The 19370-nt window shown below is 44.2% G+C and overlaps 1 protein-coding gene across 3 annotated transcripts in view; it reads right to left on the bottom strand.

The window, feature by feature from the left end:
- The window catches only part of LOC122619712, a 47784-nt gene that overhangs the window by 11635 nt on the left and 16779 nt on the right, over positions 1-19370 (bottom strand). For all 3 annotated transcript variants that reach the window (XM_043796802.1, XM_043796804.1, XM_043796803.1), the window contains one exon: positions 3422-3543. In XM_043796802.1, coding sequence (XP_043652737.1) covers positions 3422-3543 — 122 coding nt within the window. The remainder of the gene's footprint in view (positions 1-3421; positions 3544-19370) is intronic.

Genomic DNA, 19370 nt, shown 5'->3' with positions numbered 1-19370 from the left:
ATTGGTTAATAATACACGGATACTAAACACTCATTTTATGAATTTTAAAATCCCAACGCGTAAGTATTGAAGTATAGTTACCTGTCTGGTTGACTGCTTTTCTAATTGTGAAATGCCGAATACCATTTTGGATTAATGGACACTTTTGGAAACCAGCCCCTTGAAATAAATACATCTACTGCAATTTCCTCGTTTTCGCAGTGCATGGTGGAGCTGCTGGTGAGTAGAGCATAGAGCAGGCCATCTGTCAAGTTGGTGGCTGCCTGGGAGCGGCGACAGCTACAAGCCATGCCATGTGGGTGGGTGGGTGCCGGTGGCGTTGCCGGTGCTCCTCCAGTGGGCCAATAGAGGGGGCAACAGGCTGGGCAGGGGGAATGCAATGCAATTGCCTCACACGCTGGCTGTTCTCATTGTGCGACATTCCGCATTACGGCGGGCGCGTGATAAGCCCATAAAAAATACACACCGCCAACGGCAACTGCTCAACTACTCAGTCGGGTGTGTGAGAGTTTCAGTTTCAGCTTTGTGGCCAATAAGTCACCGATTCGGGCGTGGGTGGGCGTGTGTGCATACTATTCGAGACTTAGCCGTGCTACATGGCGTGCTGCCGGCTAGAAAGGCGGTTTCAATTACCCAAAGATTAGTTCTATTGACGCTCGACTGCATCGGCATTACAATCATAGTCGGACTTGGATTCAGAGGAGGATGCAACGGTACAGCTAGTTCTGGCAGCCAATCAATAGGCTTCATTAGCCGGATCGTGGAAGGCCACCTTGGGAGGCGGCGGACCAGTGGCCCGCATGGACGCCCAGCGGTGTAGCTGTTAAAATTTGACAGTTAGCCGACAGTCGCGATCGTTAAGCATCATTAAACATGCCCGCCAACAAGAGCAGCGCCTAACTAACTAACTGACTACTCACTGCCAGTCAGCCCGGTCAGTCATTTGGACGAGCTGGGAGCGGAGTGTTTAGCGATCCACGTCACTGATAAAATCACAAACGTGGATCGGGGATCGGGAATCGAGGATCGCGGATCGCGGATCTAAGCGGGGTTCAATTGGGCGGAACACGCATAGTTACTAGTAGCATACGCATACACTGAGGCAAATAACATCGCTATTAAATACACACGAAGTGACGGATTTAAATTGATTGGAATGCCCCACTCACAGCTCATCGCTTAATCAGCGTATTACCATCTTATTTTAAGTGCCATTATTTCCTGGAGATTAATTAACAGAAGTATAGAAATTTCTGTAAAAACGAAATAGCTTTGAGAAGCTTGAAAAGTTTGAAAAAGTAAAATATTAAAATTCTGTTAATTCCACCATATTGTTCCTGATTGCAACTACTTGTTCTCCCAGTGTCGTATTAATTGGCCCCAGTGTAAATATACTCGTATAAATAGCTTTGCTGCAGGGGATCCATAAAACAAAGAATTAAATGCGTGCGTCTGAATTTTAATTTCACTATCCAGTCGGCCGATGGCGCCACAGCTGCATTCCAGAGTTTTCAGAATTTTCATTTAGTGCCGACGAATAAAGAAAAGTTGGCAGCTGCAGAGTCGCTTTAGACTGTGTGGTTGTTGTTACTTCTGTCGGCTGGTTGCTGGTTGCTGTTCCGCTGTTCTGCTGACCCAAATCCATCTCTCAACGAGCCCGGCACACAGCGAAATAAGTTGGCCAGGGCATTTAATCAACAGAATCCGTTGCATTTAATTCCCTGACTGCGATTCGCCGCACGTTTCACTCAGCTCTTTGTCAGCAACAGCCGCTAATGCTAATGACAGATGTCATAAAATCAGGTGGGTTCTACCTCCAGGATAACTTGGAGTGGGATGGGATCTAGTCGCGTTGCCTTAACGGATTCTTTCGGATTATACTCGTACAAGGTTAAAGGTTGAATGCCTGCAGGCGAGCAACAACCAATAGAATAGCAACTAACATAGAAGACATGTCTCTTTCCATTTTCGGGGTGTTAACATAGTAAATGAAAGGGCGGGTCCAAGCACACGCAAAGAGAAAAAAAGAAAAAGGTCTAAGCCAGAAATTGCATATTCATGGAGGCGAGCAGGAAAAGATGGGAGGTGCAAAATGGATTGGTCTGTCTGGTCTGGTATTTTGCGGAAAAAATCGCAAAAATAGAAAACGGCAACAGCAGCCGCAGCAAAGTCCCTGAGAATTGCATACAATTGAAGTCGCTGCCATCAGACACTCATTGTTGCGTGCAGTCACGTGAGGAAGAAACAAACTGAAAAAATAGTATAAATCTATTTGAAAAACAGCAAAAAACAAACCCCAGCGAAGTGAGTGAGTGAGCTACGCAGCTTGGCAATTAAATCTATTCGAGCCCGACAGACAACAATGTCATGAGCCTTTGCCATATTGTTTCAGACTTTGCCACTCAGCCAGCCAATTACATCAGCACTTTTTTCTGTGACCCGTGAGAGGGTCCCCCAAACACTTAACCCCTCGTTCCCCACCACCAATGAGAGGTAATGCCAACACACCTGGTCACTGCCAAGGTAATTACAGGGAGTCGGTGCAGCCTGAACTTGACCTTTGCGCGGGCATCGGAAATGTTTTGTGCGATATTGGTCTTGAACCCGCTCTGAACTCCAACTGGAACTCTTTAAAAATGCCAAAAACAAATGGCCAGTCGAAAAATATAAACAAACCGCCGAGACCATAACAGATAACAGGCCAATCTCCTTTCGGTAAACAGTAAATATTTGCACAGCATTAATTTGAAAGCACTCACGCTCCCATAAATACGATTGTGTGTAAAAATAATATCCATAATGATGTCAGTTTAGTCAGCGGTCCCAGAAGCACAGATGTCAAGAGTTACGACAGGCTGAAAGTGAATCATACCCCACACTACATGATTATTTCCATTTTAGCATAGGTCAGTGTTTTCGATGATGCCAGCAGCGCTGATGCCGCTTCTACCCCTAACAAGTACAAGTACTGAAATCGAGTGTAAAATATGCCAAACTGAATTGAATCCGACGGGGAACATGGGCATTATTTGCGTAGAATTCAAAATAAAGACCCCGCGCGATGAACCCATTAAATTGTTTACGTAATCCATTTAAATGAATGGTCAATTCGCGTCGAGGTGCGAACTGAATGCGTAAACACAATCGGGCCACATGATCAGCAAAGGCTGAGGGAGTGCATATGTATGTAAATAAATATCATCATCTAGAGTGGACAACAACAAGCATTCATAAGTATCGCAGTCAAGTTTGCAATTAAAATCAGAGAATGAGTCAGACCACCGAGCTTGGCATTGGCCCATAAGACGCTTTTGCTTGCTCGCGATTAGAATGAGTATTTTTAGACGATACGCTGGACCACAACATACATCGTACCCCATACCCCATAATATCAAATGGAATATGATTATTATGCACTTACCTCAATATATTCGCATGCGAGAGTTTGTTCAGCAGCTGCACCTCCCGCAGCATATTAGGTCGATTGGCCCGCAACTGATTCATCTTGAGCACCATCACCTGGCCGGTTGTTCGATGTGTGACCTGGAAAATCGGAATCAGACATTGCCAAAATCAGAAACATGAATTCATATATAGCAAGCAGTAGGTAAGGTAAGTGGCAGATCCATAAATCGTTCTGCCGTTCGGCGCCTGACAATTCAAGTGCAAAATGTGAGGACACGGCTAAACTAAACCAGGTACACATGTTCGAATTCATTTTGCAATGTTCCAGGGTCAAGTTTGCGTGGAAAGTTGTTGGCGAGTGCACAGCAAATAGTTCGAGAGCTGGAGGATAATTGCATCGAAACAAGTGAGACAACAAGCAAAGTGGTTTTCACGGATTTGTGCAGACCAAATGAAAAATCAATAAACCCGTCTATCTGTAACTGTCTGCGCTAGCAATTTGTTCCAATGCAATTTGATGGTCGGTGGTTAGCGAGCCGGAGACGTCTGCAATCACAATTAAAATTTTAAATTGAATTTGCCCTTTTAGGTGGCTTGGGTTGGGTTAGGTCCGTACGTACGCCCACCAAGGGTTAAATGTCATTTGGCCCGGCTTGTCCGGAGGATTCTGGCGTAGGTGCTATTCCTGTACATCCTATACACTTCAGGAAAAAAGGGGTTCCTCAAATAGTATACTCAATTAAGTTGGGAATTTAAACCCCTAACTAGACTTTGAAAAGGTTGAAATCATGCTGTGGGCATCTAAACTTGAAACCTAAGAACAAAGAACATTTTTTAAGTCAATGCTTTGCCTGTAGTACCTTTATTTGGAGATAATACTTTTGATTTAAGAACGACTTTTTCTCAGTTTAGAGCTCGTCGGACGTCTGAGCCGGGATTGCCACTTGGCGCCAGACAACATTATTCACAATTCACTTAAATAAATAGCCCCAAGTAGCTGCCAAAGTGCACACACGTACACACGTACACACGTTTATGTGGACCGCCGTCGACAATGGCAACTAGTGTTCAACTCTTCTTGAATTGTATTCTATTTTTACGCCGACAGCAAGCCAGGCAAATAAGTAGTGAAAACAAACAGCAGGCTGGGGCACTTCTACATAATTATATTCCTAGAGCGCGAATTTCTCGGCTCTCTGCTAATGGCAGCAAATTAAGTTTCCTTGTCCCTCGCAATCCCCTCCAGCGGGGTCTATATAGGTGAGTAAGCTGATACGGGCCGGATGGATGGATGGATAGATAGGATACGGGGGACACTTGGAGCCCGGGGACACGTGTGCGTGGGTGACACACACGACGCCGACAACTACTACGATAAAAGCGTCAGTACACCATTACTGCAGTACCTTTAGGTGTACCTCGTACAAGCAACAGTCGTAACCAAGTCATTGTCGTTCTTTATTGTCCTGTTGCGCTTTTACCTCATTTCGACTGTGAGCTGGCTGGCCTCCATTCTCTAGCTGCTGGCTGCTGGCTGTTGACTGCTGGCTGCTAGCTGCCTTTGCGTCGGTGTTAGCAAATTTATGAAGTTTCTGTTGCCATTTGCTTCAAGATATTCGCTTACGCCCAGCGGGCAAAGTCCAATTCACGGCGGTCTGCAGTCATGAGTTGTTTGGCTTGTTGTCTCCGCCGCCAGCAGCATGTGGCAATCAAAATCAAGGGGGGTAAGAGGTGGTTGAGGTGTTGCCAAGATTCTTAACTCGGCTCAGAATTCGATTTCCGCTTTGTGTCACTTTATTTTCGGCTAGCTCCTCATGTCATTCGCTCATTTGCTTATCTGCCACTCAAAAAGCTTTCAATATGCTTATGCCTTATATTTATACCTATAAAATTGCCTCATAATGCTGACACACCCAGCCGGATGGACTCGAAATGTATTTGAGTAAGGCAGTTCTTTTTTAAATCGCTGCTGTTCATCATTGATTGATTTTACTGTCAAGACTAATTTTGTGAGTAAATTAATTTAAGTTTCACTAACTATGGCATCCTCTATATCTTACATATTTGTGCCCAGCTTGCAATGCCACTCAAAATTTCCACAACAAAATTTAGTTTAATTTACTGCCAATCTTGATTTCTGAAAGTTTCTACCTGGAGAAGTACCACTGTACTTCTTGCTTTAATTGCCTAATTACTTGTGCGTGACCAATAAAGTCGATGGCTTTGCGTCCGTTTGCCAAATTGATTTGCATAAAACGAGCCCGTACCTTACAGACATTCTGTCACACAGCCTGTCATCCCGACCGACAGGCCATCAAAAGAGCCACTCCCCAGTGTCCATTGAGTGTTTGCCGGGACAATTAAACCATTAAATGCGTTTTAGAATGCTTTAGAAGCGCTTAATGAGCGCAGCAGATGAAAAGAGGCTGTGCAGTTTCCACAAAATGCACGCCGACTACGTGGTGTATTTACCCAAAAATGTTCAAACCGTTCGTGCCGCAGACAAAGCGAATGAGCCGCCTCTCCTCCGACTGGTGCAGTGCACCAAAAAGTGGCACGTCCGTGTTCCTAAGTCCGAAGAGCCAGTCTGCAACTGTGCTAAAAGAGAACTCGCTCCGACCACCACATGTGTGTGTGCTGTGTGTGTGGATTGATCTTTTGCTCGGCGGCCAGCTTCAAAGACCGTCCATTTGGTTGGTTGGTCGGTCGGTTGGCCAGTTGGTCGGCTTCTTATTGAAAAGCGTTTAGGCCAGCAATGACGTGAGAAAAGAATTACCCGCGGAACACAAACATACTCGTACATCATAGCCGGCGTCGATGGGCTTCCAAAATAATCAATTACGGGCGAAATCCGAAAACGAAGGTGGTGTTCCAGTGAAAGAAGCATCCATTGATCTGGGTCGTCGTGTGTGGGAAAGTTATTCCCAAGATTGGGTTCTGAAAGCTTTTTACCAGCTTAGAAAATTTTCCCGAAATCCATCGTTTTATTTACCCCAAATGTGTGATAAACAATGGCCGAGCGTAAACAACAGAACGAAAACTTTGTTTGAAGCCATCAAAAAGCATAAGAGCGTTTTGAACTCCTTGGTTCTGTTTGCTTATTGTGAAGCATGGAAACGCTTTTAATTTTTCGTTTGCACTTTCAATAATGTCCAACTTAAAGTTCCGTCGCTGAAGACTGCAAATAACCGCAGGAGATGAGAGTGAAGTCACAGTGCTCCGTTCTGCGCATTCAAATGAAACGCATCAAATGATTATTACTTAACCAGTTTTAATGGCCAGCTGAGAGGCTCCTCATATCCTCATCTCCTCATCGCATTGCATCGATGGTTATGTCAACAGGCAGCAAGCAGCAAGAAGCAAGCAGCAGGCATTTCGGCATGCAAACAAATTTCATGTCTTTTGCCGTAAAATACTCGTATTTTCACTTTCAGTTGGGGCAAAAATGAAAACAACAGCGCCACAATAAAAATGGTGGCGGTTGCGGAAACAAAACAACAACGAAAGTTGCCGCACCACCTCGCCAAAAAACATCCTTTTTGACCAAAAGTCCAGGCTTTGGCCGAAAACCAGTCGCCGCGACTCGCGACTTGCGACTCACACTGACATTTCAGCCGGCGGAAAGGAAAAGATACAAAAAACCAACCAAAAATTGGTAATCGGTAAGCGGAGAGAAAACCCCGCTCACTTCTGGCCTGTGTGCTTGTTACATACTTGTGTATTATCGTTGGCCAAAAAACGCGTTTTGAGCCAAACGGACGCGGCATGGGGCACACGTGTGACATTCGATCTTCGACTCGATTGCACCGGCTACCAACGACTACCACCGACTACTAGTTAGTTGCTGGTGATGAAAATATTCCAGCTATTTCCACGGCGATGTTGCGTTTCGTTTTGCTACTTGACAAATACTTAATGCGATTTACAGTTGGGTTTTTTCATTCACCAGAGAGCCAGAGTATGAGCCTGCCTGGTCAATCATCTTTCACATGGCAGCGTGTTGTGGCAACACCAGTTAGCGGTACAATGTCACCGGCGGAACGGCTTGGAGGCAGTGAGTCTGGCCAAAACGTGTTCTGGCACACTCCGTCGCGTTTTTCACACCGCTGCGCGAACCCAAGCCCAAAGCCTAGAAATACGCACTCCGACGACGGAGAAATGTCGGCTAAAACCATGTAAGACAAATATTAGGCGAGGTGTTGCTGCCACCAACTTCTGGTCATTCCCATTCCCATTCCCATTCCCAAGTTGTTGGCAGAAAAAGAACCAGCTGGCGTGCTGAGAGCTAAGAGCTAAGAGCTGGAAGCCGGCTTTTGAATGGAATTTAACCCAGTTTGCTTTCTTCTTTCTCGATGGCTGGCTTGTTGTCTTCATTTCCTCATTTCTACCACGCCAACTGGCTTTTCAGTTTGCTTTTGGGCGTCAGGGGCCGCTCTAAATGGCCTTTATTGCTATGGTCAGTTATAACGAGCTAATGGAGAGACAGGTGACTTTGTTTGGATATTTGCATGGAGCTGAAAACGGGTTAAATGGGGATAATATTGCACGCTCTATTGTCACGAGAACGAGCGGAGTATAATAAGGATTCAGGTTAAACTATTTTATAAGAATTGTGTGTGCTGCATACTGTTTAATTTACTTTTACCTATAACCCATACCTCCTATTGTTGAACTAAAATTAACCTTGACAGCTGCACTGACGTATACACAAATATTTTTAGACATTATGATACGGTCAAATCGTTTTAGCCTTATCTAGCTGAACATATATAAAACCTACTCTCTGGTTATATCAGCACAGTCAAGTACTAGGATTATAATTCAATGGGTAATCTAATCAGCGGTCCGGCGAGTTTCGGGCCCCTCTTATCGGCCCATGGAAAGTTCAACTGCCCAAGGGCAAACTTATGATTGGGCCATAAAGATGCATCCGTTGGCTGAAGGGATGGAGATCCGGGGATCAGGGGATCCCGAATTAATTAGCCAAAAGGCGAGAGACCGTGTGCATCAATCACCATAAACATTTATTAAGCCGACAATAGCGGAACACAATTGCAGATAAAACCCCAGCCAGCCCCCAAATAAAAGATATATATCTCTATATTATGCCCCAGCCGCAAACAGAGTCGTAAACAACGGCAAAAAACCATAAGCTCAAGTGCCGTTTTAAGCGATTTCGAATTTGGTTTTCATGTGAAACGAGCGGAATTCGTTGTTGCACCTTGTACATTCACACCATCACTATTTCTTTTTCCAGATGGTTTAATGGACGGTGGGCGGTACCATGTGTGTGTGGGAGACCAGGAAGTGTCCATTTTGAGGAGTGCAAATCAAAGAATATTTGAGGCTTCGAGCGGAGACGTGTGTTGCAAGCTGCAATTATCGGGGGCAAGATACGGTTTCAGATTTATGCAACCTTTTATTGAACTTGTTGGGTAATGTGGTGTGTGTGTGCCTCGGACATCAGATGATTATTATGGTTTGCGGCCGTGTGTTTGTGCTTGTTGTATTTTAATTGTTAACGGAAGCCTTGGCGCAGTTATGCAAATCTTTTTGCTTTTGCTTGGAATGTTTTTTATCTGTGTTTTTGGCGTTTGCTGTTTTTTTGTTTGCCATACTGCTCCTGCCTGTTGTTTCACCTTTTCCTTTGTGGCACATGTTTAACAAAATTTTATTTCGTGTTAAGCAAATAATTTAACAAGTAAACTGTTGTTGCCATTAGATGTTGCCGGGGCAGGAAGCAACAACGGCAACAGCTGCAACTACAACAGCAACAACAACTGCAACAGCAGCAAGCTCACGCATATTGCACAACTTTTAGTGGGAGGATGAGGTGGGAGCTGGCAATTTCTTTTTCCAGTCTGTTTTTTGTAACTACAGCAATTATTAGCTGTTAGTTGTAGGCAACATGGAAATTCGATATGAAATTGAAAAACCCGTGGTAAGAAGTGAGTGTTTGGCGGAGGCGGGGACAATTAACGCATACTAAACTCAACTCAAACCGCTATGCATCACGAACACGCGGAAATTGCCAGTACATCTCATGCATTTATCAGCTAAGCTCGAAGTAATAATAATAACAAACATTGCATAATCAATTAAATCTGACAAGGAGGCCTCACTGCTATCAGCCTTCGAGATCACCTTCAGCAGTTCATTGCACGTTCGTTCGCTGGCTGGCTGGATGGGTTGGACGACTATCTGGCCGTCCGTCTCCGTCTATAACTAAGTATAGTTTAATGGCCAGTGTTATGTCATCGTCATCCCGCTACCCACCCATCCATTTTAAAGACCCCGTAATGCTGTTCTCACGAACTGAGAGACTCTAGGACTCGCTTTAATGACATCGGACGACAGCAAAAGTTTACGATTACACGACCGTCGTCGTTTGGGCCATAAAAAGCATTCAAAATCGAACACGTTCTACATATTGAATTGTAACAATGTCACAATAGGACAATCCAGCTATCCAGCCAGCCGTCATGTGTGATGACTCGGCAACTGGGGATTCTTTTCAGTTTTCAGTTCCAGTTCCAGTTTAAGGTGGGTCGCATCTTACCCCGTGCATACGCTTAAGGGTTCCTAAGCGGGGTCTTTTAGGAGCGCTGTTCCTACTGCTCACCTCTGAAATTAATAAACTGGACTGCGTGCCTGCCATGGATACGGAATGGTTGTTGTTTGTAGTTTGTTTGTTTAGGTGAGGCGCACGACGACGACAAGACATTCTTGGCTGGGATCGAACCTGATTTGTTTATGGGCTTGCCCAGCTGCATATTTCCCCCTAGATCTCTCAAAACCTCTAAACGGAGAACGTCGACGACCCCCGCCAAGACCTAAAGTCATGTACTATGACTATTACCTATCCGCCGATCCGAAGGTCATAATTATTCATATTCGTATTCTTGGGGTATCAATCATTTGCGGCTGTGGAATGTGCTGAAATGGGCAATCCGCGCACATTACTGTACAAGATATATATACACGTAATGACTTAATAATTTGCCGAACAATATATTAGACTGATTTATAGTGGCCGAGTGCTATCTCTGTCTCGCTTCGCCTCTATTTGTGTACTTTACTTTACGATACTCCGCTATACCGTACAATAATAAAATTAAAAGCCGCTTAACTTGTTTACTTTTGCATCAATGGCATGGCAAAAGACATAATAAATGGGTTAAGCAAACACACTCTCACAAACGCACCTACAAACCAGCAACGTCATTAACCGACCACGTTTCGGGCCCGTTGAGTGCCTCAGATAGTTGAGGGATCTTAGATTGCAGATTGTACGTAGCTCTGGCATTAGCACTAACACTGTTCACGGAACGATTGCATGGGCATTACGGTTTTCAGTTATTTCGTTTTCTCTAATATTCGGCGCGGAAAAAACACCCCAAGGTAGTTCCGCAAAACTCTGCCGGTTAAATTTGAACGGGGAACCTTAGAAAGTGTTAGAAACACTCACATGACTGAGCTTTTAATGTCTGACTCACAGGGGAGATATTATATATTCACAAACTGTAATAAAATAAGTGCTCTGTTATAGTCAGTAGGTATGATGCAAGCAAATGAAAACAACTGCCTCTCCGTTTTGTTATCAGTTCTATCACGTAAAACTTTTGTGCTATACTAAAGCCACAATCCATATTTATAAGGATCGCGCCATTGCCACCGTGTATGAGAAATAAATTTATCTTCAATACATGGCTAAGGCAATTAAATGGATAAATGTAACACAAAATCAATTAAAGACGTCTTGTTCTACATGAGCAGCAGCTATAGACACCTCTATATATGTGTGGATATGTATATATACGACTATGTATGTACACCGACAACAAGTCGCCGCCTCTAACAAACTGTGCTAAATACCAGAAATGAAATAAAAACAAAAACCGCACAAGACAGTGCAAGCTGTTAATTGGATGTGGCGACTGTCAATCGATAGGTGGAAGTGAAAAGCCACAGCAGAACAGAACCGTATATGTACCAGTACCAGACCAGTACGTATACCTCCCCGATTTCCAGTGCGTTTCTCAAGTACGTCAGCAGCAGGGATTAGGGGTGTGCTGCGGTATAATTTGACCTTAGAGCCACTAAATTGATCGAATTGGCAATTGAAAGGGGCTTCGATGGGGTGGGAAAACACGCTTTTATCGAACAGAGCAGCAAGTTTTCAGTTTTAATTTCATTCCATGACGGCGCCATACAATCCCTTCTTGCCACTATAAGCTCTTTGATCGCATATGCGCGGCGAGTAAGTCATACAATTTAATTGCTTTTATCGCACGCCTTAAATCGCAAACATCAATGGCTGTGGGCTCTGTCAATTAAATTAGAAAAGCACGCGTGTTTGTGAGTACCTTTTTGCCTCAGACAGTTGCACTCACCCTCCAACGAATAACAGATGCATTTGGCCAGTTGTGACACGTCCCTGTGATTAAAATCAACATAAAATCCAGACACACGCCTTCCGCTGGCTTACCCATCCCCATCCCTCTGTTTTCATTAAATGACAACAACAAGCACTTCCGTTTCCATTGCTTTTCACCGGCTATTCCACTAAGTGTGGCGCATTTGCCATAAGCGTCCCAGCGCCCATGTCGCCTCCATTCCACTTGGCCCAAAGACCAAACAGGCCAGCCGATCCAATCAAGACGACTTGGGTCTCTTCGGATAGGATCGGTGCCCGTTGCATGGCGACCATAAAAGGGTCACTGGCATGCTGCTGGCGATTAGCACAAGATGCCATGCGAAAGGGTTTTCGCCTCCCTATTTGGCTAGAGAAAACTCAGACGAGATGGGAAAGTTTTATGGCAACACGAAAATGGGGAATACTCTATCTTCACTCAAGAAAGAGAGATTTATAGAAGTTTTAACCATCCGTGTTCCTTTATGATATTAAAACGACTTGTATCCATTTTGGATTCGGATCTTTTAATTTCCTTTTAAGGCTCTTCAGGCTGGTAAGGATCATGCATATCCCTAGACAACATTGTAGTGCACCCTGGAGCTGAAATACTCTTTTTCAGCTACAGAGCCGACGAATCTCTGGAGAGATCTTTGGCACAAAGAGCTGCATTCGAGATCCACGCAATTTCCATACCCAGAACGGCTCGAACTTTGTCGGCTTGTTAAGTGCGCGATCGGGTACGAAATGTAATTGGTTTGGCGCGTTAATAATCAATTGGCGTTTACATTTTAAATGTGGCATGCCGCGGACAGGGAAAGGCGGCTGCGTTTGTTCTCCCAGCGAGACACCGAGGAATGCCAGCCAGGCCAAACGGAGCCAGCACTCCAAACTCTCCATTGAGATCATGGCGACGTCTCGGCTTTGCCGTCTGCCCTTGATGAAGTGCCACATGCTGCCCGCTGCCACAGTAGCCAGTCCGTATGATGGAAGACCTATGTCCCCTCCCTTCTTCCCCTTTTCACCAACGGAGTTCGCGTTTGTGCAACTCATGTCAAGTGGGCCGGACTGGTCGGCGGCTACACGTGTCGCCCAACGTCATCGCCATCGCCAGCACCCAACTAGTTCTAATCGAAGCCGGATCGCATTACACGGAAAAAAATTTATCATGTCGTTGAATATCATTTTAAAACTGTTTTATCTAGGTTTCTTTTCTTTAATGTAAGCTGAATCAATCTTCTTGTCTTACCTTAGGATAAAGGTTACAAATCGTTACATGAGTAATATTGCAAGATAAGCAAATTATTTCCTGATGTTAGTTAGTGAAAATTACTTCATGAATTTCCACATCGAGCCAAAACACGAATTATTTTAAGTGACAATCGCAATATAAACAGAATCAAATCTGCAGATCAGGGCATCCGAAAGCCCAGTTGAAATCTGAGACGTTCTGTTGGATCAATCGGATAAGAATTTGTTCTGAGTGCAGAAACCTGTTGGACTGGACCGATTGGTGGCGTTTCAAGCTCAAGTCCATCAATCAGCGGCTTGTTTAGGAGGTGAGTGAGCCACGGGCAGCAGACCCGGGCTAAAATAGCTTTTTAATTGTTGCAAATATTTATAGGAAATTTCTCACGCATAGTCGAATCGAGTCGTGCAAATTACCTGGTTTCAGTTACCTGACTCACTCAAATGTCGTGCAATTAAATCCAAGGATTTGACAATAAGGAACGAAAAGCTCACCTGGAAGCAGAGAGGGAAAAACATTTATTAATTCGGTGTTAAGCGTGGTGGCAATGAACTTAACTTCATTTTACAATCTACTTTTGATAATTAAAATGTGCGCATAAATTATTGTGCACTTCGTAAACAATCAGAAGCAGAAACAAAAAGTAAAAACATCACTGCAAACGCTCCACATAAAGAAAGTCGAGAAGAAAGAAACATAAAAACACAAAATAAACAATTTAATTACGCATCGTTTGCACATCGAGTGCGGGCCACACAAAAGTGAAATGCAGTTATAAACTCTCAAAATGAATAATCTTATATTGCTAAAGCAAATAAACAAAGACACGGCCCACAACAGTTGGCTGCACATTTGAAATTGGCCAAGAGAGCGGACAAGAAAGCCCGCTTCAAATTCATTACGTTTTCTTATGTTTTCAAATGTGAGAAAATTTTTGAGATAAATTCCCGACTCTCGCCTGGAAGTTTAATTCATAAACACGAGGGCAATAAATTATTTTGTATTGGAAAAACCTACGCAGACGCCTGCTACATGTCGCGTGTAAGTTAGTTCAAAAAGAAAGTCTGCACTATGATTGCTTTGTTTCGTTTTCCACACCATTGTTAGCGGCTTTCAAAATATTTGAGCTCCTTTGGCAAATTGCGGCAAATACGTTTCGAAAATAAGTGAAAAATAAATCAGAAAACTTAGTCAAAACCGCGGACAATGACAATGAAGCCGATCCGCAGCACAGCAGCCTCAGCAGCAACATCTGCATAGCATCTTGTCATGTCGCTTGTCGCTCAACTTTTACATCGCGCTCCTCTCTGTTTTTATTACTCCATTGCTGCGGAGGGATATGAATGGTTGAATGGTTGAATGGTCGGATAGTTGGATGGGTGTCTGGATGGAGGAAAGCCTGCGACATGTCAACTATTTCAAGGCTAAATCAGCGAGGCAGCCAGTCGTGTGTCAACAATGTTTCACCCTCGCCAACCAAGGGGGCCATTGAACCCCGGACTGCAGCTCGGATTTATGGAACAAGTCGGAATGCATTTGCCTGTCATTTGGTTAATTGAAAGTTGGTGACAACAAACAGCAGAGGAAGTCGGGACGGGCCTCTCGGTGAGTAATTTCATTTGGATATCCTTCATTCAGGCACTCTGAATTACGCCCAGATGGAATGCAAACAAAATAGTACAAGCGGACTAACTAAAAGCAAACTCGCAATCAATTAGAACAAACAGAGGTCTGTTTTTCCCAGGCCCATTTGGCGACTCGTTAAAATAGCTTACTCACAGACACCGCCGCACCCTCACTGCCACAAAAAATGTTGCTCATTATTTTTCGGCCTTTCAGCCTTTTTGGTTGGTTTTTCTGCTGTGTTTTTCCAATGCGTTCGAAAATAAATAATAATAATAAAGTTGCACGATACCCATACTCGTACGTGTACGAATTTAAATGAAGGCAAAGCGATGACGACGTCGAGTATCTCGTCGGTTTCGCTTTAAATTTATTTAATTTTGTACCTCTTTTTTGGGACATTTGCTGGGAGCAGCCGTCAAATCGTCAGATGCGTTTTCGTTGCCTCATACCTCATAAAAAAGCCAGTCTGGGCTTAGAAAATGCAACACAGGAAAATAATAACATTTCGTGGTTTCTGGCGCCGTGACAAATTTAAATGAGCTCTACTTTTGGGTGCAGCCCCTGTGACACCACAACAACGCCAAGAAAAAGCGAAAAAGGGGCAACAGCATATATAGTAATAATAATGGGGTCATATATTACTAATGTGTTTGGATCGCCGGCGTCTGCCCGAAGCTCCGAAATGAATCAATGCAAAACTATGAAATGCATATCGCAACGACAGCGGCGCAGCAAAAGCAACAACAGTGACTACACAGTTGACAAGCGTTGCCCGCGGCGCACAGTGGGCAAAACAGTTGAATTCTAAGGCAAAAAGAGAAGTACTATAAATGGGAATCTCTGGCCTTTAATAGGCGACCCAAAAATAGCCAATTTGGTCAAAAAAAACCAAACCAAAATCCTATCTGCTAGTTTTTTTGAAACTGCAGCCCTGAATCCATTTTACATAACCATTCTTATAGCCATTGTCTTATTATCATAATGGGTATTGGGAAACTAATTTTTGAAATATAAGATATAATTTAATGACGTGTTTCAGTTATCATATACCCATTACCGGCCCACTGTGCTGCAACGCCGGCGATGAATCAGTTCTACAGCGGATGGAGGCAGGGCAATCATCGTCGTCGTGGGGCAATATGCTCAAGGCCTTGTGTCAGAATTTTTATGAATGAACGCGAGAAGGCATACAATTTACACGTATTGAGTGCGCTTAAATGCTCCGCCAATCGCCGGCGAGCAATACTGAAGCAGATAGCTGAGATCTCAAAAGCTAAACTATTTGCCAGCATCCTCGGTGATTTCGAAGTTCGCCAGAGTTCGCTGAAAAGCCAATGCAATGGCTATGAGATAGCGGGGTGCATTGAACTCCAGCATCGGACGGATCAACCAGTTGAGCAGTCAAACAAACGTTTAAACGCTCAACAGTCAATTCCATGCGACTCCATTCAATTCAATTCGAGTATCTGCTAAAAGCAGATATTACCAACTGGCTTTTGCCAGCCCGTTTGGCCGTTGCCTATTTGGTAGGATATCGTGTTGGCCGCGGTTCGTTTTTGGGCGGCCCCATCCTCCAAAAAGCGAGTGAGCAGCCGGTCACGTTTTAACTATCAACTGGAAATGTTTTTTTGATTGGCCATCCCCCCAGAGCAATGCCTATATAGTTCTCGAAATGCGGAAGTTATGAGCCAGCCAAGATTAACCTGCGCCCTCCTCCCTTCGCTAATGGCGTATATTTTCTAATCAATTTTCGAACACACTAAAAAGTGCCTTGCAGCGTTAAATCGATAAATTGCGACGGGCCATCTATGTATGTGGCCATGTTGTTGCTGGCTGGTGTTGTCTTCCCCATTGACAACAGGCTGTGCAATCTTTAGTGTCGTTTGTCACCATATTTGCCACTGCAGTTGACACTGATGGGGGACCAACAACCGAGAACCACACTGAAACCCACCCAGACAGCCAGCCTCTGCGGTCAGCTCCGTCTGGGTCTATGTCTACACTGAAATAAGTGCACTTTGAAGTCGATTTTGAGGTTTAAGGTAACACGTTGCTTTGCGAGTTGGATCCCTAGATAGGAAACCACTTTGTGTGCATTATGAATATGATATTGATGTGCATATGCAAATCCCCGGCAAACTCTACATTTTCCCTCAGTGCATTAAAGCCACCACCAAACTTGTTGCTGCCTGCGCCCTTCATTAATCGTGAAGCTGGTTGGGAAAACACAACTGTGTGTGCGGTGATGGCATTTGATGTGATCCTGGCCCTGCGGGCTCTGACTGACTCCCCTGGGTGAGCAGCGCAGGTTTTCGGTTGCGATTCTGTTGGGTTGACTGGAATTTGATTATGCACCAGACGACCAGCCAGTGTTTGGAGCAACGGGCATTCTGTACCATTCCCATTTTGAATCCCATTCCCATTTCCTATTCCCATTCCATGGTTGCATCTGCGCAAAAGCGTCGACTGCAACTTGTCATTGTTTATCTGCTGTGGCAGTGCCAAACGATAGCTCGTTGTGATTCTGCTTCTGCTTCTGCTCCAGCTTCTGATTCTGATTCCGCTTCCGCTGGATGGTGGATGGTGCAGCTCAGATGTTCCTGCTGCAGCTGCCTACAATGCGACTTGACTTGGTTGTGCCATTTTCATTTCCATTTTCTTTGCCTGCCTGCCCAAATGTGCGCAACTGCAGCTTATCTAAAAAAGAAGGGGCAAGAAGGGTTTGGCGAACACCGGGTTCCATGTCTTGCCGTTCACGTTCACCATTGCTTCTATTTAGGGTTTTCCCTGCCACTGAAGAGGCGGCCATAGAAGTGCCCGCGTCCAAAGTTCTCCGCTGCTGCTAATTAAAAGAGCCTGCCAGAGACCAGATTCAGATACATACATACATGCGGGATCCACTCCCAAGATCGTACACAAAAAAAAAAAGATTTGAAAATATGATTTAAAGTAACAAAGATTTTCCTACATTTTTACTGTACCCCATTACTGATCATTACTTTTCCTATGGTTGCCATAATGAGAGCTTAGCAGTTGTGATGCTATTCCAATATTGACATTAGTTACTAGGTTCTTTTGTTTGTTTGAACTATTTGTGCAGTGTCGCTCAGTAAGTGATATCAAAGTCAGGCATCAACCAAGACAAAGACAAAACACGAACTGCAACTGCAACTGCAACTGCAGCAACATCAGCCCCAGTAACGTCGAGCATCCATCGCAAAGGGGCAGTGCTTGGGTGGCAGCCTGTTAAATGCATTTGCTGCCCTGACCCCTATTCTGACTATCAGGCCATTTGGCGGAAATTTAAATTTAATTAGAGCTCTGCCCAAGTCCGAGAACGGGAAACACAAACTCCGGTACTGGGACTGGGACTGGGACTCGTACTCGTACTTGTTCCCGCAATCGTATCGGCTCGTTAGGACGGTCGTTGGGTCTTTGATGACTCTCAATTGAGGAATTGAACAAAGGAATATATTAGAAGACTTCGATAATATTTTTGATATACTGCAACAGAGAACGACAACGGATGCGTGGGAATACACAGTCAGAGCTATAAACACATACATTGTTGCTATACCAAATTCATTTGTTTTCTTTATGTCACTTTATTTCTGTTTAAAGGGGAGATATTCGAGATGTTTATTGTCCCACGGATTTATGATGGAAGATAGTATCTATATTCTGTATGGGGGTGTGCGCATTTTAGCTGTCATTTTACTATTGTCGGATAGTTTATTTGCATACTTATAGCCGTTGTTTCATACGTTTTGTTTCGTCCAATTTGCGCCACAGGCCGCTGATGAATCGCTGCTGGTGGCATGACGCAGTTCACATACCGGCAATAAATATATTCATCTATGGCCAGACAATCGGAAAAAGAGAGCGCCGAAAAGTACGCACTTGAGGCACTAAAAATATAATGTGATTGGGAGAAAAGGGAGAAAGGGTTGAAGAATAGACATATGATATATGCACGGATGGGTTCCCCAAGGGGAGCTACACTTTAAAGAAGGAAATTTTCAATTTCGAAATGGTCTGACACTCAGACAATTGAGTTATGACAGCTGGCTGAGTGTTTAGTTCTATTAAAGTGCCTCCCCAGATGCTCCAACTTGATATGGGATACCTAGATCCATAGATAGATACAATTCGGGCATTTCTAAGCCAGAGTTTGCCTGAGTTTCACCCGTTTGGAGAGTTCAGTCAATCAATTTGTCTCAACAAATTTGCAGCACAAATATAAACTCTTAGATATTTAACCAAATGGTCAATTGTCACGCCAATTTAAGACGCCAAAGTCTCCTTTGGCGACTGCCGCTCGACGCTGTGATATTTTCCCCATTCAACCCGATTTGTTTGTTTTATGCCGCGAGCCAAAACCAAACTGACCATGAAACAAACAGCCAGATAGCTCTGAGCGGCCAGTTCAATACGAAATATTTGAAAATATGTCTCCGACTGCTCTACGCCGCGCTTGACCGCTTCGAAGGGTATATTTAGTTCAAGTGATTTGTAAAGTGGGAAAAAAAACAACATTGTGAGGCCGGCGATTTTATTTACATTTAGTTGATGGATAGCTTTGGCTAGGGACCCCTGGATAAACCACAATTAATTACGATCCAGCGACAGTCGATCGATTGCCGTGTCCCGGTCTTCGACTTTGACTTTGGCTCCGAC

This window comes from Drosophila teissieri, chromosome 3R (assembly GCF_016746235.2).
Source record: "Drosophila teissieri strain GT53w chromosome 3R, Prin_Dtei_1.1, whole genome shotgun sequence".
Taxonomy (NCBI): Eukaryota; Metazoa; Arthropoda; class Insecta; order Diptera; family Drosophilidae; genus Drosophila; species Drosophila teissieri.
Note: the sequence above shows the minus strand (reverse complement) of the source record. Positions and strands in the feature narration are given on the sequence as shown.